Below are 27062 nucleotides of genomic sequence, written 5' to 3'. Positions count from 1 at the left end.
GCACATCACACAACCCGCACATCACACAACTCATAGAATGGAAGATCAAAGCAGGTGTGTGGCGCTTCCAATGTACTATATCTTCTGTATACTTGATCTTCTATACACGTCTCCAAAGGTGTCAAAGTGCAAAATAAACAAACAAACAATCTCAAATATAATAAATATGAATAGTGTTAAAACTCGTAAAGTGCTGAGTGCAATAATCCTGTGCTGTGTGTACTGTAAATGAATCAATGAGTCGGTGATAAGTGACCCTTTTGGGTAAATGATACTAAAAAATGACTACCACAATATCAATCCCCTCTAGTGGTAACCATATGCCAACACAACTGGAAATATAAATATATAAATAGTGATATAATGATGATAAAGTGGATGTGGTATAAAAAAATGGTGATAAAAATAGTGAAAAAAATATATGGACACCTATAAATATATAAATAGACACCTATATAAATCTGTAGGAGGAATGACATAAAACCACGGACATATAAATCTGTAGGATCACACATCTCACACACCACACAACTCATACATCACACATCACACCACTTCATACATCTCACACTTCATACATCACACAACTCATACATCACACATCTCACACTTCATACATCACACCACTCATACATCACACCACTCATACATCACACCACTCATACAATCACACCACTCATACATCACACCACTCATACATCACACCACTCATACATCACACCACTCATACATCACACCACTCATACATCACACCACTCATACATCACACCACTCATACATCACACCACTCACACATCACACATCACACAACTCACACATCACACAACTCACACATCACACAATTCATATAATCATTGACTCTGATCTGTACAGGTCCTGTGGGTGGCTGGCTGGCTGGTACAGAGCCTGTGGGTGGCTGGCTGGTACGCTGGTACAGTGCCTGTGGGTGGCTGGTACAGGGCCGGTGGCTGGCTAGTACAGGGCCAGTGGGTGGCTGGTAAAGTGCCTGTGGCTGGCTGGCTGGTACAGAGCCTGTGGGTGGCTGGCTGGTACAGAGCCTGTGGGTGGCTGGCTGGTACAGAGCCTGTGGGTGGCTGGCTGGTACAGAGCCTGTGGGTGGCCGGCTGGTACAGAGCCTGTGGGTGGCTGGCTGGCTCGCTGGTACAGTGCCTGTGGCTGGCCTGTAGATGTGGGTGGCTGGCTCGCTGGTACAGGGCCTGTGGATGTGGGTGGCTAGCTGGTACAGGGCCTGTGGATGTGGGTGGCTAGCTGGTACAGGGCCTGTGGATGTGGGTGGCTGGCTGGCACCGGGCTGCTGTGGGTGGGTGTATGGCTAAGATACACTCCCGCAAGACTAGTCCTGACTCCAGACGAGGCTGTCCAAGCGAGGGAGGCGGCCTAAGAAGGCAAAATGACATCACAAAAATATCGGCGAGTTCCGGGGCCGATACCGATATATCGGGGAAAGTGCATATCGGCCCTCCAATATATCAGCCTTGACGATAATCGGTCTATCCCCAATTTAAATGCACACAACATCTCCCAGATCTTTGAATGTCTGTCCATAATATCCTTGGCAATAGCCAAAGTTTCTTCTAAATAATAAATCCTATCAGTTTCTTTCAACCATTCTTTGAGCGTGGGAATTTGGTTTACCTTCCAATACCTAGGAATTAATACTTTAGCTGCATTTAATAAGTGTTTAATCAAAGATTGTTTATATTCTGTTAACCAATCGAACACATGCAATAGACAACAGGCAGGTATAAGAGCTAACTTTGTGCTAGTAATTTGTAAAATTAATTATTTTATCCTGGACCAGAATCTCATTAATATTGGACACTCCCACCATATATGTAACATATCCCCTCCCTTGATGACATCTCCAGCACCTGTCAGAGGTCTGTGGGAACCATTTATGAAGCTTAGCAGGTGTTGCATACAATTGTGTCAGCACTTTATATGAGGTTAGCAGAATACAAATTGGCCTAAAAGGATGAAACAATTTGATTTTTACATTTTTTTTTTGGGAATGTTTTATAGCAGAATGTGAAAAAAAATGTTTTTTTTTTTTTTTTTCAGAATTGTCGCTATTTTTTTTGTTTATTTTTTGTTTAAAGAAAGTTCTATTTTTGGGGAAAAAAAATAACATTTTATTTGGGTACAGCGTCGCACAACCGCGCAATTGTCCGTTAAAGTAACGCAGTGCCGAATCGCAAAAAATGGTCTGGTCATTAAGGGGGAAAATCCTTCCGGTCCAGAAGTGGTTAAGGGGGAGCAGTTGAGAGGTAGTAAAAAAATGTGTCCCAGCTGCATGTTTTTACCGCAATGGAGTGCTGTGGTGCCATTCATTCTTAAGCCCCGTACACACGTAGCGATTGTCGGCCGTAAATATTCGGCCGACAACCGATCGGCCGATTGTAGGCTTGTTAGTATGATGCTTCCGACAGCCGACGGCGCATTTTCGGCCGAACAGAATCTGTCGTGCAGGCATTAAAATTTTTGTTGGCCAACACCAGAATGGCCGATTGTTTGCCAGTCAGTACAGATTTCGGCCGACAGCAGATTAGCAAGACTGGGCATGCTCAGAAAAGAAAAAAACACAAGGAAAGTTAACCATCAAATGACATCACTTCTGCAGTCGGCTGTTGTTGGCCGACAAAATTCGTGTGCAGTCTTTTGCAGTTTTCAACAGACAGGACAGCCCTGGAAAAAGACGGCCGATCGTTCGGCCGACGATCAGTACGTGTGTACCGGGCTTTAGGCTCCTTTCACACTTGTACGACCGACTTGAAGCAATGCCTGTGTAATCTTGGACTATGGACCTCAAGTCACATCAAAGTCGGACCAAAGTAGTGCGGGAACTACTTTGAAGTCGCACAGATATGAACGGTACTCATTGGAAATCATGGGATACGACTTGTCATGCAACTTTGCAGACCCAAGTCGCAGGAAAAGTCGCACAAATGTAAAAGTGGCCTTAACCACTTCCCGCCCGCCCTATAGGCAAATGACGGCGGGAAGGTGGTTGCATTATCCTGACTGGACTTCATATGGGGGGCGCGCAGAGTGGCGATCAGTGATGCGATGACTCTGGCACACCGCATCTCCGATCTCGGTAGGACGTAGGCTCTTTACCATGTGACCAGCTGTGTCCAATCACAGCTGGTCACATAGTACACAGGAAGAGCCATTGATCGGCTTTCCTCAGTACGTGCCTGACATGCGGCTCTCCTAACAGGGGGGGGGGGGGGGTCTGCACTGGTAATCAGAGCATTGATTACCAGTGCAGACTCTTTGGAGGGGGTGCCACTAGAACCCCCAGGGATGCCCACCCATGACCCCAGGGATGCCCACCATGGCCACCAGGGATGGTAATCAGGGCTCAGGGAGCCTGCCAGTGCCCTCCCCATCAGTGCTGCCCACCAGTGCTCATCTTTGACATCTATCAGTACCGCCCACCAGTGCCCATTATTGCCCACCAGTGCCACCTATCAGTGCCAATCAGTGCTGCCTATCAGTGCCCATCAGTGCCACCTATCAGTGCCCAATGCTGCATATCAGTGCTACCCATCAGTGCCACATATCAGTGCCACATATAGTGCTGCATATTAGTGCCACCCCATCAGTGCCTGTCAGTGCAGCCTCATCAGTGCAGGAAAAAAACTTATTTACAAAATTGTATAACAAACAAAAAAACTTTTTTTTTTTTTTTCAAACTTTTCGGTCTTTTTTTATTTGTTTAGCAAAAAAGAAAAAACCTTGCGGTGATCAAATACCACCAAAGGAAATCTCTATTTGTGGGGAAAAAAATGACATAAATTTGGTTTAGATACAGTGTTGCCTGACCACGCAATTGTCATTCAAAATGCAACAGTGCTAAAAGCTGAAAATTGGCCTGGGCAGGAAGGGGGTGAAAGTGCCCGGTATTAAAGTGGTTAATGCGACCCCCCAAGGCACTTCGCCAACAGACGTGCGTTGCAGAGCACCTCAATGTATGGTAGTGCATTTCCATGCATTGCAGTGCTCTATATTTAAAAAAAATAATCATGCACCTTTTTTGGTGCACTAGAAAACCCATCAGAATGGGCTACCCTCCCTAACACAATGCACGTTAACATGCTAAATAAAGCACGCCAACGCGCTTGTTCTAACGTACCGCAACAGTGTGAACCTGCAAATAAAATAAATCTAAGGCACAGACCTATGAGGACAATGAAGGAAACGGCAGAAAAGCCTCTAACTGAAAACAATGAATTTTCTTTCACGCCAGGAAAGTGTGGCAAAAGGTACATTCAGTGTGAGCGAGCTCTAACAAGGATCTCCATTAAGCGCTAACTGCATTAAGGGGACAGCAGAGCTCCCGGCAGGGCTGTCCTCAGCAGAGCACATGCAGTGGCATGCGTGCCGTAAGCTGGAAGCGGTGCACGGTGTAACTCTGGCTAATCTTATAATTGGACGCAGCTTTATCCATGTCACACGAGCCCAGCTAAGCTAAAGGATTCCTGCTTGACATTTTATCTTTGGAGAGGCTGCAACAGTTCTCCTCCTTATGAAAGCACTAAAACCAATGTTGCATGGCTTTGTGACTTTAACTGGCAGTGCAGCAATGCACACTGACACCCTGATATTGAAAGATGGAGGCGATTTACTAAAAAAGTTTAGTTAAGGTCAAATACTTTCCATTATTTCAAGAGTATATGCCTGGGGGGCACTGTGGGAGGTGAGGGGCATGGTGGACCACTGTGGTTGGTTTGGTGGTACTATAGGAATAGGGGGCACTGTGGTAGGTTGAGGGGCTCAGTGGACCACTGTGGTTGGTTGGGTGGTACTATGGGAGCTGGGGGCACTGTGAGAGGTGAAAGGCATGGTGGACCACTGTGGTTGGTTGGGTGGTACTATAGAAGCTGGGGGCACTGTGGGAGGTGAGGGGCTTAGTGGACCACTGTGGTTAGTTGGCTGGTACTATAGGAGCTGGGGGCACTGTGAGAGGTGAGAGGCATGGTGGACCACTGTGGTTGGTTGGCTGGTACTATAGGAGCTAGGGGCACTGTGGTAGGTTGAAGTGCTCAGTGGACCCTGTGGTTGGTTGGGTTGTACTATGGGATAAGGGAGCACTGTGGTAGGTTAAGGGGCACAGTGGACCACTATGCATGGTAGTTTAGGAGCCAGAGGCACTGTGGAAGGTTGAGGGGCACAGTTGACCACTATGGTTGGCTGGGTGGTAGTTTTGGAGCAGGGGGCACTGCGGGAGGTTGAGGAAAATGGTGGACACTATAGTTGGCTGGGTGGTAGTTTGGGAGCTGAGGGCACTGTGGGAGGTTGAGGGGTATGGTGGACCACTATGGTTGGTTTTGGGGCACTATGGGAGATTAGGGCACTGTGGAAGGTTGAGGGCTACAGTGGAAACTATGGTTGGTTGGGTGGTAATATGGGAGCTGAGAGCAATGTGGATGGTTGAGGGTAATGGTGGACACTATGGCTGGTTGGGTGGTAATATGGGAGCTGAGAGCAATGTGGAAGGTTGAGGGTAATGGTGGACACTATGGCTGGTTGGGTGGTAATATGGGAGCTGAGAGCAATGTGGAAGGTTGAGGGGTAATGGTGGACACTATGGTTGGTTGGGTGGCATTGGGAGAGCTAGGGGCACTACGGGAGTTTGAAATGCTTGGTGGACACTATGGTTGGTTGGGTGGCACTAGGAGAGCGCGGGGCACTATGGGAGCTTGGTAGCACTGTGGAAGGTTAGGGGATCTGGAAGTAGCTGGAGACGAGGAGGAAGAATGCTGCAGCCTGGCAGTGTACCACAGCCCAGTAGTTGAGAACCACTGGCCCAAAGAGCATAAAAAGGATAAGAGCACAACAGATCTTATGCAAGTCCAGTAAGTCTTTACTGGACACGAGAAGGAGTCAGAAGAAAAATTAAAGAAAGGTACAATGTCTTAAAACGCCTCTTATGGATTGGAACATGATTTTTTTTTCTGACTTCTTGTCCGTGCCCCCCCAAACCCCTAACTTGCTGCACAGCCTCCAGCCCTCTATAGTGTCCCCAACAGCATCCCACAGAGCCCCCCAGTTAAAGTCTACCACAGTGCTCTTGGCCCCCACCCTCCTGGAGAAACCGACAGCCCCCTCCAGAAACCCCCATCCCCCACAATTGCTCCAGCTCACTTGAGAAACCCCTACAGAACCACTAAATCTGCTGCAGAGTCCCCAAGCCCCCTTCAGAACTCCCATCTGCGTGAGGTTCAGATTTAAAAAAACTCCATTAATACAAAATTTCTGTGCATTTACAGGGTCGGCTTTAGGTAGAGTTGTCACTTGTCTGGTCTAGAACCACAGAGTCTGTTTTTTTTTTTATAAGCGCTGTCCAGTTCTGTAATTGTAGAATGTCCAGTTTTGGCTCCCAGCATTGACATACATATTTATTTACTTTATATTGTTGCCCATTCTCCCAATTCTTACCTCGGAGACACAGGGACACGTAGTGGGTTTAAGGTTGAATATCCCAGTGGTACTAACTCACCCTTCACAGTGTGCATTAGAAGCCGAGAAGATAGAGCCAGCCTTATTTCCTGGCTGGACATACTGCGTCATCTAGGTCTTTCCTTCCCAGCCTGACTGTACCTGCCCCCCCCTTTCGTATATTGACGTTCAGTCCTCTCAATCATGGAGGCTCAGCATTACATGTGGATGTTACCTAGGGTGGTCTGCATGCAAACACAGCCTGCCTACAAATGCCCACTCCTCCAGAATATGGTGGTATAAGGCAGAGATCTTCCTACTATGTATAATACATACATATATATATATATATATATATATATATATATATATTATATATACATACACACACATACATACATACACATACATATATATACACACACACACATATACACATATATATATATATATATATATATATATATATATATATATATATATATATATATATATATATATATATATATATATATATATATATATACACACACACATATATATTATATATACACACACACACATACATACACAGTATCTCACAAAAGTGAGTACACCCCTCCCATTTTTGTAAATATTTTATTCTATCTTTTCATGTGACAACACTGAAGAAATGACACTTTGCTACAATGTAAAGTAGTGAGTGTACAGCTTGTATAAGAGCCCCATTCACACAGGGGCGACGCGACTTGCCGGGGCGACCTGTGAAGTCACGGTGCACAGCGTGCACCGCGACCTCGGCGCGACATGCACTGACTTCATATCATTGAAGTCAATGCAAGTCACCTCCACGTCGCCCCAAAGTAGTACAGGACCCTTTTTCTAAGTCGGAGCGACTTGTGTCGCTCCTATTAGAACGGGTCCTGTGCTAATCAATGGCAGGCGACCCACCGCGACTGGTCAGGCGACCAAGTCGCCTGACAAGTCGCGCTAGTGTGAATGGGGACTAACAGTGCAAATTTGCTGTCCCCCCTCAAAATAACTCAACACACTAATTAATGTCTAAACCGCTGGCAACAAAAGTGAGTACACCCCTAAGTGAAAATGTTTATATTGGAACCAAAGTGTCAATATTTTGTGTGGCCATCATTATTTTCCAGCACTGCCTTAACCCTCTTGGGCATGGAGTTCACCAGGTTGCCAATGGAGCCCTCTTCCACTCCTCCATGATATCACGGAGCTGGTGGATGTTAGAGACCTTGCGCTCCTCCACCTTCCATTTGAGGATGCCCCACAGATGCTTAATAGGGTTTAGGTCTGGAGACATGCTTGGCCAGTCCATCACCTTTACCCTCAGCTTCTTTAGCAAGGCAGTGGTCGTCTTGGAGGTGTGTTTGGCGTCGTTATGTTGGAATACTGCCCTGCGGCCCAGTCTCTGAAGGGAGGGGATCATGCTCTGCAGTATGTCACAGTACATGTTGGCATTCATGGTTCCCTCAATGAACTGTAGCTCCCCAGTGCCAGCAGCACTCATGCAGCCCCAGACCATGACACTCCCACCACCATGCTTGACTGTAGGCAAGACACACTTGTCTTTGTACTCCTCACCTGGTTGCTGCCACACATGCTTGACGCCATCGGAACCAAATAAGTTTATCTTGGTCGCATCAGACCACAGGAGATGGTTCCAGTAATCCATGTCCTAAGTCTGCTTGTCTTCAGCAAACTGTTTGTGGGCTTTCTTGTGCATCATCTTTAGAAGAGGCTTCCTTCTGGGATGACAGCCATGCAGACCAATTTGATGCAGTGTGCAGTGTATGGTCTGAGCACTGACAGGCTGACCCCCACCCCTTCAACCTCTGCAGCAATGCTGGCAGCACTCATACATCTATTTCCCAAAGACAACCTCTGGATATGACGCTGAGCACGTGCACTCAACTTCTTTGGTCGACCATGGCGAGGCCTGTTCTGAGTGGAACCTGTCCTGGTAAACTGCTGTATGGTCTTGGCCACCGTGCTGCAACTCGGTTTCAGGGTCTTGGCAATCTTCGTATAGCCTAGCCCATCTTTATGTAGAGCAACAATTTTTATTTTCAGATCCTCAGAGAGTTCTTTGCCATGAGGTGCCATGTTGAACTTCCAGTGACCAGTATGAGAGAGTGAGAGCGATAACACCAAATTTAACACACCTGCTCCCCATTCACACCTGAGACCTTGTAACACTAACGAGTCACATGACATTGGGGAGGGAAAATGGCTAATTGGGCCCAATTTGGACATTTTCACTAAAGCCCCGTACACACGTACCGATCGTCGGCCGAACGATCGGCCATCTTTTGTCCGAGGGCTGTCGTGTCTGTTGAAAAGTGCAAAAGACTGCACACGAATTTTGTCGGCCAACAACAGCCGACTGCAGAAGTGATGTCATGTGATGGTTAACTTTCCGTGTGTTTTTTCTTTTCTGAGCATGCCCAGTCTTGCAAATCTGCTGTCTGTCAGCCGAAATCTGTACTAACTGGCGAACAATCGGCCGTTCTGGTGTTGGCCAGCAAAAATTTGAATGCTTGCACGACAGATTCTGTTCGGCCGAAAGTGCGCTGTCGGCTGTCGGAAGCATCATACTAACAAGCCTACAATCGGCTGATCGGTCGTCGGCCGAATCTTTTCGGCCGACAATCTGCACGTGTGTACGGGCCTTTAGGGGTGTACTCACTTTTGTTGCCAGCGGTTTCGACATTAATGGCTGTGTGTTGAGTTATTTTGAGGGGACAGCAAATGTACACTGTTATACAAGCTGTACACTCACTACTTTACATTGTAGCAAAGTGCCATTTCTTCAGGCTACATTCACACCTGAGCGTAGCGTTTTCGCGTGTTTTTACCGCGATTTACAGGCGTTTTTTGTGCAGGCATTTTTAGATTGAATAGAGACCAATGGAAAAAGCCTGTAATCTGCCCAAAAAGAAGCTCATGTACTTTTTTGAGCGTTGGGCATTTTGCTCACAGCGTCAAAACGCTCAGATGTGAACAGGGGCCATTGAAATGAATAGGATCTGTCTTGTTGGGCGTTTTGAGAGCTGATCCTTGAGCAGAAAAACTCCCCAAAACGCCTAGATGTGAACGGAGCCAAAGTGTTGTCACATGAAAAGATAGAATAAAATATTTACAAAAATGTCAGGGGTGTACTCATTTTTGTGAGATACTGTATGTACAATATATATATATATATATATATATACACACACATATACATACATATATATATATATATATATATATATATATATATATATATATATATATATATATATATATATATATATATATATATACTGTGTATCTGGGGACTGAGGGATTTGGAGATGGAGAGGATCACTGAGATTTTAGCTGGAAGGGGAAGAGGATCTGGGGATATGATAAGGTACAAATTTCCTATACTGTATATTCTGATGGAAGGGACTCTGGGAATGACGAAGGTCTATAATACCTGCCTTGCCCTGAGTGCTGGCATTCCACGCTACACTACTGGTCCTATATGTAGGCATCTTTAGTTGGATAAGAAGAGGCAGACCCTTCCATTGTTCAAGAAGGAGAGGAAATGGCTTGAAAGCCAACTAAGAAAAATAAATTATTTTCCAACTTCTAGGCAACTAAAGTGAGTGGGCATGGAGCGGTGGTGGGCGGCAGGGGGCTCAGAAAGGACGAGAGCCGCCAATACATAGAAAAGTAATTAAAGAGACAATCTGCATGACGCTAACCATTGTGCACAATACTCATTAATCAGGTGTATAAGATAAAAGAGGGGTGGGGGGGGATTGTGTTTTCTCTGGGAGCTGACAATTATCACTGTATCTGTAGCAGATGAGGTCTCCTGTGTAGTCTATTTATATGTAATATTTATTCCTTCATGTAAAATGTTGGGAGTGGGTGTGCAGCTGAAGATTGTGGACACTGTAGAAGTCCATGGTGGGGATGTTTCACAAAAAGGCTTTCCATGTACCTGTCCATGCTCTCAGTTGTAGACATTACCCGAGGGCTGGGGACTGAAAGAACAGGATTGGGGGGGCAGAAATGTTCTTTTTCCATGGGATTATTGGGCTCAGGCAGGGCTTTTTTTTTTCAGCGGGAACGCAGGGTAGCGCAGTTTCTGGCACCTCTAGTACTGAATGTATTGTATGTAATGACAAGGGGTGCTGGGGTGTGCCGAAGGGTCTATTGATGCAGGCTGCTGGGGGATCTATTGTTGCTGGAGGGGATCTATTTTTGCATGGTGGTCTATTGTTGCTGGTTTTTGCTGAGGTGGAGCGTATGGTGGTGGAAGGGATCTGCTCTTAAGGCAGGGTACTATTGATGCTGTCTGCTGGGAGATCCATTGTTGCTGGAGGGGATCTATTTTTGCATTGTGGTCTATTGTTGCTGGTTTGCTGGGGGGGGCTTATGTTGCTGGGGGATCAATTGTTGCTGGAAGCGATCTGCTGTTGAGGCAGGGGTCTATTGATGCTGGCTGCTGGGAGGTCTATTGATGCTGGAGGGGGATCTATTTTTGTATGATATGGCGGTCGATTGTTGCTGGGGAGGTCTATTGTTGCTGGTTTTCCTGGGGGGGGGTCAATTGTTGCTGGAAGGGATCTGCCGTTGAGACAGGGGTCTGTTGATGCTGGCTTCTGGGAGATCTATTGTTGCTGGAGGGAATCTATTTTTGCATGGTGGTCTATTGTTGCTGGTTTGCTGCAAGGGGGACAATTGTTGCTGGAAGGGATCGGCTGTTGAGGCAGGGGTCTGTTGATGCTGGGTGATTTATTGTTGCAGGAGGGGATCTATTTTTGCATGGTCAATTGTTGCGGGCTTTCTGGTGGGGGGGGGGGGGGGCTTATGTTGCTGGGGGATCAATTGTTGCTGGAAGGGATCTGCTGTTGAGGCAGGGGTCTATTAATGCTGGCTGCTGGGAGGTCTATTGATGCTGGAGGGGATCTATTTTGTATGATATGGTGGTCGATTGTTGCTGGGGAGGTCTATTGTTGCTGGTTTTCCTGGGGGGGGGTTGTTGCTGGGGGGGGGGGGGTCAATTGTTGCTGGAAGGGATCTGTTGTTGAGACGGGGGTCTATTGATGTTGGCTGCTGGGAGATCTATTCTTGCATGGTGGTCTATTGTTGCTAGGATGGTCTATTGTTGCCTGGTAGCTGTGGGGGGGGGGGGGGCTTATGTTGCTGGGAGGCCAATTGTTGCTGGAAGGGATCTGCTGTTGAGGCCGGGGTCTATTGATGCTGGCTGCTGGGAAATCGGTTGTTGCTGGGGTGGTATTTATTTTGCAGGGGTCCATTGTTGCTGGGGAAAATCTATTGTTGCTGGGGGGGGGGGGTCATTTGCTGCTGGCTGCAGGGGATCTATTTTACTGCTTTTCTTGTTATCATTAACAAATTCCATACAAATTACTTAGCACCACAAAATGACACGCTCTGTATTCTCTAAAAGGGGCGATATTGAGAGGTGGGAGGAATCAAGAAACGGTGCTCGGAGATAAGTAGGGGACAAGAGACTCCGAAAAAGGGGGTTTCCTGCACCTAAACGCTGAGAAAAAAAAGCCCTGGGCTCCGGTATGTGGTGGTCTGGAAGTGACTCATAGCAGAAATGTTTCTCTCTAATATTAAAAGGGGAAAGCTGAAATGGTTTGGGCGTCCTAAATGAGCACCACTAGGGAGGCTACCTTGGGCGCCAGGGCCATCTTACTGCATGGGCACGCTGGGCATTTGCTCGGGGGCCCCACTTGCCCAGGGAGCTCCACTTGCCCAGCTACCCAGCCCCAGCCAAGCATCAGTCCAGATTCCCGTGTACATCCCGCCGCCAAACTTAGCAGGTGGCAAGCGCCTGTCGGCCCTGCACTGCTATCAGGCCACTTGGGCCGTGGAGGGGGGAGCCCACAACTGCAGAATTCCTGTCTGCCTCCACAGGAACAGGCGCACACAGGACAGTCGAGTCTTGACTCCTGTCTGTCTGTGTGTTCACCGGACCCAGCCGCCCAACTCAGAAGCTGTCATTAGCCTGGCACTGCTGTATCAATAAATATCTCCTTATCAATAATTTGCATTTTTATTCTCGTGGGTGATAGTATAGGCGGGGCCCCAGTGCACTGCATTGCCCGGGGCCCTTTAATGCTCTTTACCTGGCACTGTTGGGCGCTACACAAGAATCCAAATCTAACTAGAAGAGGCCACTGGATAGGCCCAGAATATGCTGGAAACCCCCCAAAAACAGTTAAATCTGGTAGCAATGTTCTCAGTCTTTTCTTGCAACTCCAACTGGATTAAAAGGAGAAGAAAGAAGGGAGAGGAGAGGGGGGGAGGAAATAGGGAAGGGAAAGGGTAGAGGAATAAGAACAAAGTAAGTAAAGCAGAGAGAAGAGAGGCGATAGGAGCGAGAACAAATCAAATAGGGAGAGAGCAGAAGAAAGAGTAGAGAGGGAAGAGAAGAGGAAGGAGAGAGGAGTGAAAGAAGAGAAGAACGGGTAAAAAGGAGAAAGAAGAGTGAGTGTGAGAGAGTAAAGAGGAGAGAGGACAAAAGAGAGAAAAGGGCAAATAGAGGAGAGAAGAGTGAGAGAAGAGTAGAAAAGGTAGAGAGGACAAAGGAGAGAGAAAAGGGAATAGAGGGGAGAGAGAAAAGTGGAGGGAGAAGGGAAAGAAGAGAGAGGAGAGAGCGAGAAGATAAGAAACGGTCCAGGGGAGAAAAAAGAGGAGAGATGGGAGAGGGTAAAGGAGAAGGGACAAGAGAGAAAGAAAAGGGTATAGGAGGGGAGAGAGGAGAGAAAAGAAGAAAGGGTAAGGAGGAGAGTAGAGGAGAGAGGACAAAGGAGAGAGAAAAGGGAATATAGAGGAGAGAGGAGGGAAAGAAGAGAGAGGAGAGAGTGTAAAGATAAGAAAGGGTCCAAAGAGGAAAGAAGAGAGGAGAGGTGGGAGGTGGTAGAAGAGAGAGGACAAGAGAGAAAGAAAAGGGTATAGAGGGGAAAGAGGAGAGAGAAAAGCAGAGAGAACAGAGAGGAGAAATAGAGGGAAGAGATGAGAAGAGAGGGAAGAGAAGAAAAGGTAGAGAGGGTGAAGAAGGGAGAGGAGAGATGGGAGAAGGAAGAGGGAAAGAAGAAAGGGAATAGAGGGGAGAGAAGAAAGAGAAAAGTGGAGAGAGGGCAGAGGATATCAAGGGGACAGAAGGGAGAAGAAAGGAGACAGGAGGGAGAAAAGGTGCAAAAGGGTGAATGGGATAAAGAGGAGAAAAGACAGTGGGGACAGAAGAGAGTAAAGTGGGAAGGAATTTGAGGAGAGAGTGGGGACAAAAGAGAGAGGAGTTAGAATCGATGGGAATAGGAGAGAGAGGGGAGAGTAGAAAGGACAGGAAAGAGAAACAGGAGAGACATATAGAGAGGGGAGAGGATAGAAGAGAGGCGGAGGAGAGACAGAGAGAGGGAAGAGGATAGAAGAGAGAGGCAGAGGGGAGATATAGCAAGAGGGGAGAGGGTAGAAGAGAGAGGTGGATGAGAGACAGAGGGAGGGGAGAGGCAGAGGAGAGACAAAGAGAGAGGGGAGAGGATACAAGATAGAGACAGAGGAGAGACATAAAGAGAGGTGGGAGGATAGAAGAAAGAGGCAGAGGAGGGACATAGAGAGAGGGGAGAGGATAGAAGAGAGAGATGGAGGAGAGACATAGAGAGGGGAGTGGACAGAAGCGAGAGGCAGAAGAGAGACAAAGAGAGGGGGGAGAGGATGGAAGAGAAAGGCAGAGGAGAGACATCGAGAGAGGGGAGAGGATAGAAGCGATAGGGGAAAGTAGAGAGAACAGGAGATTGAGGGAAGAGTAGAGGCCAAGAAGAGGGGAAAGCGGAGAGAGGGGACAGAAGAGAGAGGAGTGAAAGGAGAAGGAGATAGGAGAGGGAACAGTGGGGAGTGAAAACGGAAGATAGTGGGGAAATCAGAGAAGGAGGATAGGGAAGAGAAGAAGGAAGACAACGGGGGCAGGAGAGAGAGAGAGAGGATTGGATAGAGAGGGGAGAGGAGAGAAAGGGAAAAACAGAGGGAGAAGAGAGATGGTAGAGGAGAGAAAGGGAAGAGCAGAGGGAGAAGAGAGATGGTAGAGGAGAGAAAGGGAAGAGCAGAGGGAGAAGAGAGATGGTAGAGGAGAGAAAGGGAAGAGCAGAGGGAGAAGAGAGATGGTAGAGGAGAGAAAGGGAAGAGGAGAGGGAGAGGAGAGATGGTAGAGGAGAGAAAGGGAAGAGGAGAGGGAGAGGAGAGATGGTAGAGGAGAGAAAGGGAAGAGGAGAGGGAGAGGAGAGATGGTAGAGGAGAGAAAGGGAAGAGGAGAGGGAGAGGATAGATGGTAGAGGAGAGAAAGGGAAGAGCAGAGGGAGAGGAGAGAAAGGGAAGAGCAGAGGGAGAGGAGAAAAAGGGAAGAGCAGAGGGAGAGGAGAGAAAGGGAAGAGCAGAGGGAGAGGAGAGAAAGGGAAGAGCAGAGGGAGAGGAGAGATGGGAGAGGAGAGAAAGGGAAGAGAAGAGGGAGAGGAGAGATGGGAGAGGAGAGAAAGGGAAGAGAAGAGGGAGAGGAGAGATGGCAGAGGAGAGAAAGAGAAGAGCAGAGGGAAAGGAGAGATGGTAGGGGAGAAAGGGAAGAGAAGAGGGAGAGGAGAGATGGCAGAGGAGAGAAAGGGAAGAGCAGAGGGAGAGGAGAGATGGGAGAGGAGAGAAAGGGAAGAGAAGAGGGAGAGGAGAGATGGTAGGGGAGAGAAAAGGAAGAGCAGAGGGAGAGGAGAATGCATAGAGATGAGAGAAGAGAGAAAGGGGAGATAGCATAGAGAGGGTAGAGAAAAGGGGAAAGGGTGAGAGGAAGAAAAGAGGGACAAGCAATGAGGGGAATGAAGAAAGGGGGGGTGAATGAAAGGAAAAAGAAGAGAAGGGAGGGGGGAAATTAGAGGAAGAGAGGAGAAAAAAGAGGGAGCAGAGGAATTTTCACGCTGAGACATTTCATTGAACTGTATGGAGTATAATCTCTTGTGTGTGATTCTAACCTTGAGACGTGAAACACGTGACTGTATGAACCCTGGGTGTTGTAATCCAGTGCAATTCCACATTTGTCTGGAGTGGGGACCTCAATTATAAAAACCTCCCCGACTTCCAATAAACTGGATGTTCCAAGTTTGCTGTAATTTTCTACACCCATTTAATAAAAATGTTAGTTCCCCGGCTATTGCAATGGACCTTAGGTGTGGGTGTGGCAGTCTGACTTACCGCACTATGCGCGCCATCCGCAATCCATCACTGCTATCGCTTGCTCTGACATTCCTAACATCAATGTACCCATCCCCCTCCCTCTAACTATCTATGTGACCAGAAACCTAAGGGGAAGATCAGGAGAATGCTAGAAGCAAAGAGCGCCACAAGGCTTGAAAGAGTGCAGTAGCAATTACATTTTTCTGAACATTAAAATCATAACTCCAACACGTTTCTGGGGCTCATAAGCCTCCCTTCGTCAGGGTTTAGTTGCTGGCAGGGAGTTCCAATTTGTACTGAAGAAAATTTTCAAAATTAATAAACATGACAGCCAGTCAGTAATTTTTTGCTGCATTCATTTTACGAAATTGAACTCACTGCCAGCATATAAGCCCTGATGAAGGGAGTTTTGAGCCACCAAAACGTGTTGGGTTTTTGATTGAGGCTCTTGAAAAATAAACTTTCTTACTGGACTTATTCAAGCTTTGTAGCACTCTCATTCTTCCAGTGTTCCTCAGACCACTCCAGGGACCATCTGGGACACCCTAATTGAACGAGAGCCATCTCTAACAGATTCTGAATGTTTATATTCTTCCAGCCAGGGGTCCAACAACACATATCTACTACCGAAGAAGAGGATCATCCTGTACTCTAATCCCCCCTTCAGCACAGATCACATGACCAACTGACTACCTTTGGTCATATGACTGACAGATGGTGAAGAACAAAGCAGCAAGTTCTCCGTGAATTTTAAGTCCAGACTTATTGCTTCTCCAGTTTAATTAGTAATATGGCTTTAAGGGGTAACTCCACTTTCGTGGGAAACAAAATAGAAAATAATAAAAAAATAAATAAATAAATAATATTTTTCACATTCTGCTGTATAACATTCTCAATAAAAAATAATTAAAAATCAAATTTTTTCATCATTTTACGCCAATTTATATTCTGCTACATATTTTTGGTAATAAAAAAATCCCAATAAGCTTATTTTGATTGGTTTGCGCAAAAGATTTCGCATCTACAAACTAGGGGAAAGATTTTTATTTATTTAATTTAATTATTTTACTTGTAATGGCGGCAATCTGCGATTTTTAGCGGGACTGCGACATTGCAGCGGACAGATATATAGTGCAGAAGGATTAGAAACCCTGTCAGTTTTCCATTATATATATATATTATATATATATATATATATATATATATATATATATATATATATATATATATATATATATATATATATATATATATATATATACACACACACAGTGCCTTGCGAAAGTATTCGGCCCCCTTGAACTTTGCGACCTTTTGCCACATTTCAGGCTTCAAACATAAAGATATAAAACTGTAATATTTTGTGAAGAATCAACAACAAGAGGGACACAATCATGAAGTGGAACGAAATGTTTTGGATATTTCAAACTTTAACAAATAAAAAACTGAAAAATTGGGCGTGCAAAATTATTCAGCCCCTTTACTTTCAGTGCAGCAAACTCTCTCCAGAAGTTCAGTGAGGATCTCTGAATGATCCAATGTTGACCTAAATGACTAATGATGATAAATAGAATCCACCTGTGTGTAATCAAGTCTCTGTATAAATGCACTGTGATAGTCTCAGAGGTCCGTTTAAAGCCAGAGAGCATCATGAAGAACAAGGAACACACCAGGCAGGTCAGAGATACTGTTGTGGAGAAGTTTAAAGCCGGATTTGGATACAAAAAGATTTCCCAAGCTTTAAACATCCCAAGGAGCTCTGTGCAAGCCATAATATTGAAATGGAAGGAGTATCAGACCACTGCAAATCTATGAAGACCTGGCCGTCCCTCTAAACTTTCAGCTCATACAAGGAGAAGACTGATCAGAGATGCAGCCAAGAGGCCCATGATCACTCTGGATGAACTGCAGAGATCTACAGCTGAGGTGGGAGACTCTGTCCATAGGACAACAATCAGTCGTATACTGCACAAATCTGCCCTTTATGGAAGAGTGGCAAGAAGAAAGACATTTCTTAAAGATATCCATAAAAAGTGTTGTTTAAAGTTTGCCACAAGCCACCTGGGAGACACCAAACATGTGGAAGAAGGGGCTCTGGTCAGATGAAACCAAAATCAAACTTTTTGGCAACAATGCAAAACGTTATGTTTGGCGTAAAAGCAACACAGCTCATCACCCTGAACACACCATCTCCACTGTCAAACATGGTGGTGGCAGCATCATGGTTTGGGCCTGCTTTTCTTTAGCAGGGACAGAGAAGATGGTTAAAATTGATGGGAAGATGGATGGAGCCAAATACAGGACCATTCTGGAAGAAAACCTGATGGAGTCTGCAAAAGACCTGAGACTGGGACGGAGATTTGTCTTCCAACAAGACAATGATCTAAAACATAAAGCAAAATCTACAATGGAATGGTTCACAAATAAACATATCCAGGTGTTAGAATGGCCAAGTCAAAGTCCAGACCTGAATCCAATCGAGAATCTGTGGAAAGAACTGAAAACTGCTGTTCACAAACGCTCTCCATCCAACCTCACTGAGCTCGAGCTGTTTTGCAAGGAGGAATGGGCAAAAATTTCAGTCTCTCGATGTGCAAAACTGATAGAGACATTCCCCAAGCGACTTACAGCTGTAATCACAGCAAAAGGTGGCGCTACAAATAATTTTGCACGCCCAATTTTTCAGTTTTTTATTTGTTAAAAAAAAGTTTGAAATATCCAATAAATTTCGTTCCACTCCATGATTGTGTCCCACTTGTTGATTCTTAAAAAAAAATTATAGTTTTATATCTTTATGTTTGAAGCCTGAAATGTGGCAAAAGGTTGCAAAGTTCAAGGGGGCCGAATACTTTCGCAAGGCACTGTGATATAGATAGATAGATATATATAGTGCAGAAGGATTAGAGCCCCTGTCAGTTTTCCGTTAAGATATTTGTCCTGTGTACAGTTATCATTGAAAGTAAAAAGAAAATCCCAAATTTTGAGTTGTCCCCAGAAAGGTAATAGAGGGGAATTCTTTCAATGGGGACACTAGTCCTGGGGAACCTGGAGTTTCCCAAGAAATTCTCTTAATTTGCAGGGATTTTCTCTCACTTCCTGTTTGGCGATGGGACAGGAAGTTAAGAGAAAAAGAAAATCTGATGGGGTTCTAACCCTCCTTTGCTCTATCCAAAATCAGAATGGTTCTAGTGGATGAGGGCTACGTTTCTACATAGAGGGGACCACGGGGAACGAATTAAGCCGCCCGCAAACAGGAAGTTGCAGTGCCAGGACAAGGTCATCCAGCACCCAGGGCAAGGATGCCAAACTGTGCCCCCCCCCTTCCCTTAGGGTTGGGGTCAAGATGCCCCCCCATCCCTGCAATAAACCATTGCACCCAGGGCAACCTCCCCTCCTGCCCACCCCTTGTCCCGGCCCTGGGAAGTTGTATCACAGCAGAAACAAAAAAAATAAAGGAATCTGGAGGAGGTTGAGAGCGAAAGAAGAGACTTTTTGAGTTAAAGTGATATTAAACCCAAAAGCAAACATTTATTATATTTATTTATTGCAGCTTACCAATTCCTAAATGTGATGGCTGCATTCGTTTTCCTTTTTTAGGCTTTCTTTCTTCTATTTTCACGTGATGATCCAGCCAGCAAGTATGTTTTTTTTTTTTTTTTCAAAAGCACAAGCTCTCCAGCAGATTGTATCAGTTACAGGGATGAAACAAACCATTTAACACTGATAGGGGTGCTTACAATGATCTTTTATGTATTCATGTAAACCATCTGGGCTTTTTTTTTTCTCAGAGAATAGGTGCAGGAACCCCCCCCCCTTCTGAGTCAATTCTTGTCTCCGCCCCTTACCCACCTCTGAGCACCGTTCCTTGGTTCCACCCCCTACCCACCTCCAAGCACCGTTCCTTGGTTCCACCTCCCTACCCACCTCCCAGCACCGTTCCTTGGTTCCACCTCCCTACCCACTTCCCAGTACCGCTCCTTGGTTCCACCTCCCTACCCACTTCCCAGTACCGCTCCTTGGTTCCACCCCCTACCCACCTCCAAGCACCGTTCCTTGGTTCCACCCCCTACCCACCTCCAAGCACCGTTCCTTGGTTCCACCTCCCTACCCACCTCCCAGTACCGCTCCTTGGTTCCACCTCCCTACCCACTTCCCAGTACCGCTCCTTGGTTCCACCTCCCTACCCACCTCCCAGCACCGTTCCTTGGTTCCACCTCCCTACCCACCTCCCAGCACCGTTCCTTGGTTCCACCCCCCTACCCACCTCCCAGCACCGTACCTTGGTTCCACCCCCCCTACCGACCTCCGAGCACTGTTCCTTGGTTCCACCCACTACCCACCTCCCAGCACCGTTCCTTGGTTCCACCCCCCACTCACCTCCCAGCACCGTTCCTTGGTTCCACCCCCCACTCACCTCCCAGCACCGTTCCTTGGTTCCACCTCCCTACCCACTTCCCAGTACCGCTCCTTGGTTCCACCTCCCTACCCACCTCCCAGCACCGTTCCTTGGTTCCACCCCCCCTACCCACCTCCGAGCACTGTTCCTTGGTTCCACCCCCCTACCCACCTCCCAGCACCGTTCCTTGGTTCCACCTCCCTACCCACTTCCCAGTACCGCTCCTTGGTTCCACCTCCCTACCCACCTCCCAGCACCGTTCCTTGGTTCCACCCCCCACTCACCTCCCAGCACCGTTCCTTGGTTCCACCTCCCTACCCACCTCCCAGCACCGTTCCTTGGTTCCACCTCCCTACCCACTTCCCAGTACCGCTCCTTGGTTCCACCTCCCTACCCACTTCCCAGTACCGCTCCTTGGTTCCACCCCCTACCCACCTCCAAGCACCGTTCCTTGGTTCCACCCCCTACCCACCTCCAAGCACCGTTCCTTGGTTCCACCTCCCTACCCACCTCCCAGTACCGCTCCTTGGTTCCACCTCCCTACCCACTTCCCAGTACCGCTCCTTGGTTCCACCTCCCTACCCACCTCCCAGCACCGTTCCTTGGTTCCACCTCCCTACCCACCTCCCAGCACCGTTCCTTGGTTCCACCCCCCTACCCACCTCCCAGCACCGTACCTTGGTTCCACCCCCCCTACCGACCTCCGAGCACTGTTCCTTGGTTCCACCCACTACCCACCTCCCAGCACCGTTCCTTGGTTCCACCCCCCACTCACCTCCCAGCACCGTTCCTTGGTTCCACCCCCCACTCACCTCCCAGCACCGTTCCTTGGTTCCACCTCCCTACCCACTTCCCAGTACCGCTCCTTGGTTCCACCTCCCTACCCACCTCCCAGCACCGTTCCTTGGTTCCACCCCCCCTACCCACCTCCGAGCACTGTTCCTTGGTTCCACCCCCCTACCCACCTCCCAGCACCGTTCCTTGGTTCCACCTCCCTACCCACTTCCCAGTACCGCTCCTTGGTTCCACCTCCCTACCCACCTCCCAGCACCGTTCCTTGGTTCCACCCCCCACTCACCTCCCAGCACCGTTCCTTGGTTCCACCCCCCACTCACCTCTGAGCACCGTTCCTTGGTTCCACCCCCTACCCACCTACCAGTACCGCCCCTTTTAGAGACTACAGGAACAAGTATCATTTTGTAGTGCTAAGTCATTTGTATGGAATTTTTCCCCTGCTGCCAGCAACATTAGCCCCCCCCCCAGCAACAATGGATCCCCTCAGTAGCAATTGACCCCTGAAATAAAATACCCCCAGCAGCAACAGATCTCCCAGCCTCCACAATCAAGCCCCTTCCTCAACAGTAGATCACTTCCAGCAACGATTGCCCCCCCAGCAACATTAGATCCCCGACAGCAACAACAGACCTCCCCCAGCAACAATAGATTCCCTCAGCAGCAAATGGACCCCTGAAACAAAATATTCCCAGCAGCAACAACAGATCTCCCAGTCTCCACAATCAAACCCTTTCCTCAACAGTAGATCACTTCCAGCAACAACTGACCCCCAGCAACATTATATCCCCAACAGCAACAATAGACCCCCCAGCAACAATAGATTCCCTCAGCAGCAATGGACACCTGAAACAAAATCCCCTCGGCAGCAACAACAGATCTCTCAGCCTCCACAATCAAACCTCTTCCTCAACAGTAGATCACTTCCAGCAACAATTGACCCCCCCCCCAGCAATATAAGATCACCCCGACAGCAACAACAGACCCCCCCAGAAACAATAGGTTCCCTCAGCAGCAATGGACCACTGAAATAAAATAACCCTAGTAGCAACAGCAGATCTCCCAGCCTCCACAATCAAACCCCTTCCTCCACAGTAGACCACTTCCAGCAACAACTGACCCCCCAGCAACATTAGATCCCTCAACAGCAACAACAGACCCCCCTCCCCCAGCAACAAAAGATTCCCTCAGCAGCAATGGACCCCTGAAAAACACAGCCCCAGCAGCAACAACAGATCTACCAGCCTCCACAATCAAACCCTTTCCTCAACAGCAGATCACTTCCAGCAACAATTGACCCCCCAGCAACATTAGATCCCCCAACAGCAACAACAGACCCCCATCCCCCAGCAACAATAGATTCCCTCAGCAGCAATGGACCCGTGAAACAAAACAGCCCCAGCAGCAAAAACATATCTACCAGCCTCCACAATCTATTTACTCGGCGTGACATCATCTTTCACAATATACAAAAAAATGGGTTAACATTACTGTTTAGTTTTTTTTAAATGCAGTGAAATGTAATTTTTTCCCCCAAAAAAAAGACCACTGCGCAAATACCGCGTGACAAAAAATATTGCAATGACCGCCATTTTATTCTCCAGAGTCTTTGCTTAAAAAAAAATATTTTATATATATATATATATATATATATATATATATATATATATATATATATATATATATATATATATATATATATATATATATATATTTGGGGGTTCTAAGTAGTTTTCTAGCAAAAAATACAGATTTGAAACTTTTTTTTTTTTTTTTAAATGCAGTGAAATTTAATTTTTTTAAAAAATGTCGTTTGAAAGACCGCTGTGCAAATAGTGTGTGACAAAAATATTGCAATGACCGCCATTTTATTCTCCAGAGTCTTTGCTAAAAAATGTATATATATATATATATATATATATATATATATATATATATATATATATATATATATATATATATATATATATATATATATATATATATATATATATATATATATATATATATATATATATATTTTGTTTGGGGGTTCTAAGTAGTTTTCTAGCAAAAAATATACACATTTTAACTTTTTTTTTTTAAATGCAGTGGAATTATTTTTTTTAAAAAAATGTTGTTTGAAAGACTGCTGCAAAAATACCGCGTGGCAAAAATATTGCAGTGACTGCCATTTTATTCTCCAGAGTCTTTGCTAAAATATATATATATATATATATAAATAAATAATGTTTGAGGGTTCCAAGTAGCTTTCTAGCAAAAATTACAGATTTTAACTAGTGTCAAAAATGGGATCGGTCCTTAAGTGGTTAATACCACCTTAAGAATACATACTGGAGTGGAAGATTTTTTTTTTTTTTTTTTTTTAAAAACAGTTTAGAGTAATTTTTAGTCCCCTTTAAGTTGATCACATTCACATAAATATATAAAAATGGTGACAAACAAGATATCCCCATTAAAGGGAAACTCCACCAATCATTTAACATTTGCAGCCCAGGGTAAGTTCCTGGCCGATGCGTCATTACCTGGCTCAGTGCAGTTCTTCTCCTGGGATCTGTTTACTGACGCCATCAGCCTGCGGTTCCGCCATGTGAGATCGCCCTGTGCAGAATTCGGATCTCTCTCTGCTAGTCCTCGCCCTGAAAGAGAAAGGGAAATGGCATGAAACACGGCAGATTTTATGTATCCGGACATCAATGTTTGCTGTGAGATGTCCCCGGCAGATTTTGTCTCTGGAAATTTAAATCTCCTAATTTGCAATTAAAGAAAATGAAACCTGTCAAGCGCAAAGCAAGCTCACAGTGTTGAAGAGATGAGCTGCTCATTTTTTTTTTTTTTAAACACTTCTGCACCGGAAGATTTTCCCCCTTAACGACCAGGTCATTTTTTTGTGATGCGGCACCCCGTTATTTTGAGGGACAATTGTGTGGTTGTGCGACGCTGTACCCAACTAACATTGATGTCCTTTTTTCCCACAAATAGAGCGTTCTTTTGGTGGTATTTGATCACCTCTGCGATTTTTATTTTTTTGCGCTATAAAAAAAAAAAAAAAGAGCGACAATTCTGAAAAAAAACGTTTCACTTTCTGAAAAAAAAAAAAAAAATTACAAATAAAGAAATTATTATACAAATAAATTTACTAATACAGCTTTCTTTTGGTGGCATTTGAATAAATAAATTTATACAAATAAATAAATAAATACATTGAGCGCCGGTTCACATTACCACGCCGCTACTTCGGGTGGCGACCTCGGATTGGCCGGCACGGACTTCATAACATTGAAGTCTATGGCGGTCGCCTCCTGCTCGCCCCAAAGAAGCTCCGGACCCTTTTTCTAGGTAGGAGCGACTTGTGTCGCTCCTATTAGAACGGGTCCGCAGTTTCCCTATGGGAGGCGACCTAGTGTGAACCGAGCCTTACAAATACAGCTTTCTTTTGGTGGTATTTGATCACCTCTGCAATTTATTTTTTGCGCTATAAACAAAAAAAAAAAAAAAAAAGACAATTCTGAAAAAAAAAAAAAAATAATATTTCACTTTCTGCTAAAAAAAAAAAAAAAACAATGTTTCACTTTCTGCTAGAAAAAAAAAAAAATTTCAAATAAAGAAATTTATACAAATAAATTTACAAATAGAGCTTTCTTTTGGTGGTATTTGATCACCTGTGAAATTTTTATTTTTTGCGCTATAAACAAAAAAAAAAAAAAAAAAGAGCGACAACTCTGAAAAAAAAAAATAATATTTTTCACTTTCTGCTAAAATAAAAAAATAAAATTATATTTTTTTTCATAATTTTAGGCCAATTTGTTTTCTGCTACATATTTTTGGTACAAAAAAAGAAAAAAGATGCCAATCCCCCCCCCCCCACTAGGGTTGGCAGTGATGTTGCTGTCACTACTTCTGTAAATTAAGCAACTGGCACAGTGCGCCCCCATCCCTGAAAAAAAACATTGTGTCCCTCCTCCCCACCCTTTGTCCCGGAACTGGGTAGCTGTTCCGTGCCTGAGCATTGCAGATAAATTATTCAGCATGGCCACAGGCAGACTGAGATTACTATAACATTGTAACATTATTTCAAAACACAGAATCCCAGGTGAAGATAAACATTTGTTTCAACACATAGGAAATAAGGAAGGGGCAAAGGAATCAAATGTTATAAACAGTTATAAAGATTAATAATACTGGATTGCACATAAGCACTCATAATTCTTCATAGGAAGCAATCGCGGGTGCCCGACGGACATTTCGTCCACCGGACCCGCTGATTGGCTCCCCCTCTAGCCAATCCGTGTGTTTGCGGGCCTCCGGTGGCGCGCACGCCCCCATCATCTACTACATGAAGTGACGTACAGGTACATCATTTTGTTTAGCAGAGCTGACCTGCCACCATAAAACTATGGCGGCTGGCCGGCAAGAATTTACTGTTGCATGGATTATATTCAGATATGGGGGAGGTTGATTTACTGAAGGAAAATATACTGTGCACTATGCTAAATATTAGTGATCCACTGATATCTTTTTTTCATTGCCGATACCGATAATTTGGTCATCGTGTATCGGCCGATATTTTCGTACATTTAAAAAAAAAAATTTTAATTTTTTTTTTTTTTACTTGACGGGTACTGTTGTGGGGGAATCTGGGGGGTCAAAAAGACCCCAAACCCCTCCTCTGCACTTAAATGCCAAGTTTGGCTGTTTTGAATGCGGTCATTTTTTTTTAAATTCGTACCCGAAAGGGATGTCATGACATCACTTCCAGGTTTTTGCATGGAGACCTGATCAGAGCCGAATGCGGCTTTGATCGGGTCTTCTCTTCGGCGGCTGTGCAGGTAGGATGCCCGGGTGACCTGGGCGAGCCTCTGGAGGCGGCGGGAGTGGGGAGGAACATCCCCTCCCGCTCCTTGTAATGAGAGCCGAACGACTTCTCAGCCACATCGGTTGTCATTACAAGACAACCGACCGTCGGCTATGGACGCCGGTACCGGAGTGATGTCTCTAGCTGCAGGCATCACTCCAGTACAGCACTTTCCCGAAATATCGGCAATATCGGTAACCTTGGTGGCCGATTCCGATATATCGGGGAAAGTGCAGATCGCCCCTCGATATATCAGCTTTGCCGATAATCGGTTAATCCCTACTAAATATACTGTAGATCTGAGGGGAAGCTCTGCTGTTTTTTCTATCATCCAATCATGCACAAGTAAAGGGGCTGTTTTTTTTTTTCCTTGCATGTGATTGGATATTCTTTGCAAAGTGAAGATTTACCTCATTTACTAAACTCTGGAGCAACTGCACTTGCAGTGTACAGTATATTTTCCTTTAGTAAATCAACCCCTATATTGTATCTAGATAATACAAGGAGCACCGATCCCTTTACCGTTACGGTAACCTTCCCACAGAGGGTTAATGCGTTTCCCCAATGCTATTACGGACCTGACTCCAGATTTGGTGTTTTTAGGAAAAATTAGGATTTAGGGATTAGCGGAGGATTAGCTTGTTCACAATGTCACTGACTCTGCCGAGTAGAAAAAAACTGTGCTAATTCCCCCAGTCAGCTGTTTGCAGCTTTTCTGATCGGTAGCCGCGGCCTACCTGTTCCTCTACGCCAAAGTGAGGTCATCGTTTTTTAGAAGCCAGGGCAGGAAGTAAAAAGGAAAGGTAAAATCAATGAGCATTTTTGCAATTTTTAGATGTCTCAAACATTAATAATCCAACACTTTTCGGGGGCTCGGGAGTTCCCCCTTCATCAGGGCTACGGACATTACGTAAATGTACACCAAGGATTAGATTAGAGATCCAGACTGTATACCTATCATCCAAAAATAAATACTTAAAGCGGAGTTCCACCCATAAGTGGAACTTCTGCTCATTTGCTTCCTTCTCCCCTCCGGTGCCACATTTGGCACCTTTCAGGGGGGAGGGGGGAATGGGTAACTGTTTTTGACAGGTATCCTTCTCCACTTCTGGGAGACGGCACAGCGGAACCGTCCCTCGGAAGTTTGGCCCCTCCTCCTTCCCCAGGCGCCGAGCCAATCCGAATGCGCAGCGTACTTCCCGCATGCACAGTAGGGATCCACCCGTTAAGCCGCTAGGCTTCACTCCCGGGTTCCCTTACAGGCAATGGCGGTGGCAGCACCTGACAGCTGATGGAAACATCGGCTGCGGTGCCGTCATCGCTGGACTC

The 27062-nt window shown here is 45.8% G+C and overlaps 1 protein-coding gene across 1 annotated transcript in view; it reads right to left on the bottom strand.

Moving 5' to 3' along the window:
* The window catches only part of SLC24A4 (solute carrier family 24 member 4), a 224737-nt gene that overhangs the window by 167307 nt on the left and 30368 nt on the right, over window positions 1–27062 (bottom strand). Inside the window, exon 2 of the mRNA XM_082275860.1 lies at window positions 23404–23517. Within this exon, the coding sequence (XP_082131986.1) occupies window positions 23404–23517 (114 nt within the window). The remainder of the gene's footprint in view (window positions 1–23403; window positions 23518–27062) is intronic.

The sequence above is a fragment of the Pelophylax lessonae genome, assembly GCF_965119305.1.
Source record: "Pelophylax lessonae genome assembly, chromosome: 13".
In the NCBI taxonomy this organism is placed as follows: Eukaryota; Metazoa; Chordata; class Amphibia; order Anura; family Ranidae; genus Pelophylax; species Pelophylax lessonae.
Note: the sequence above shows the minus strand (reverse complement) of the source record. Positions and strands in the feature narration are given on the sequence as shown.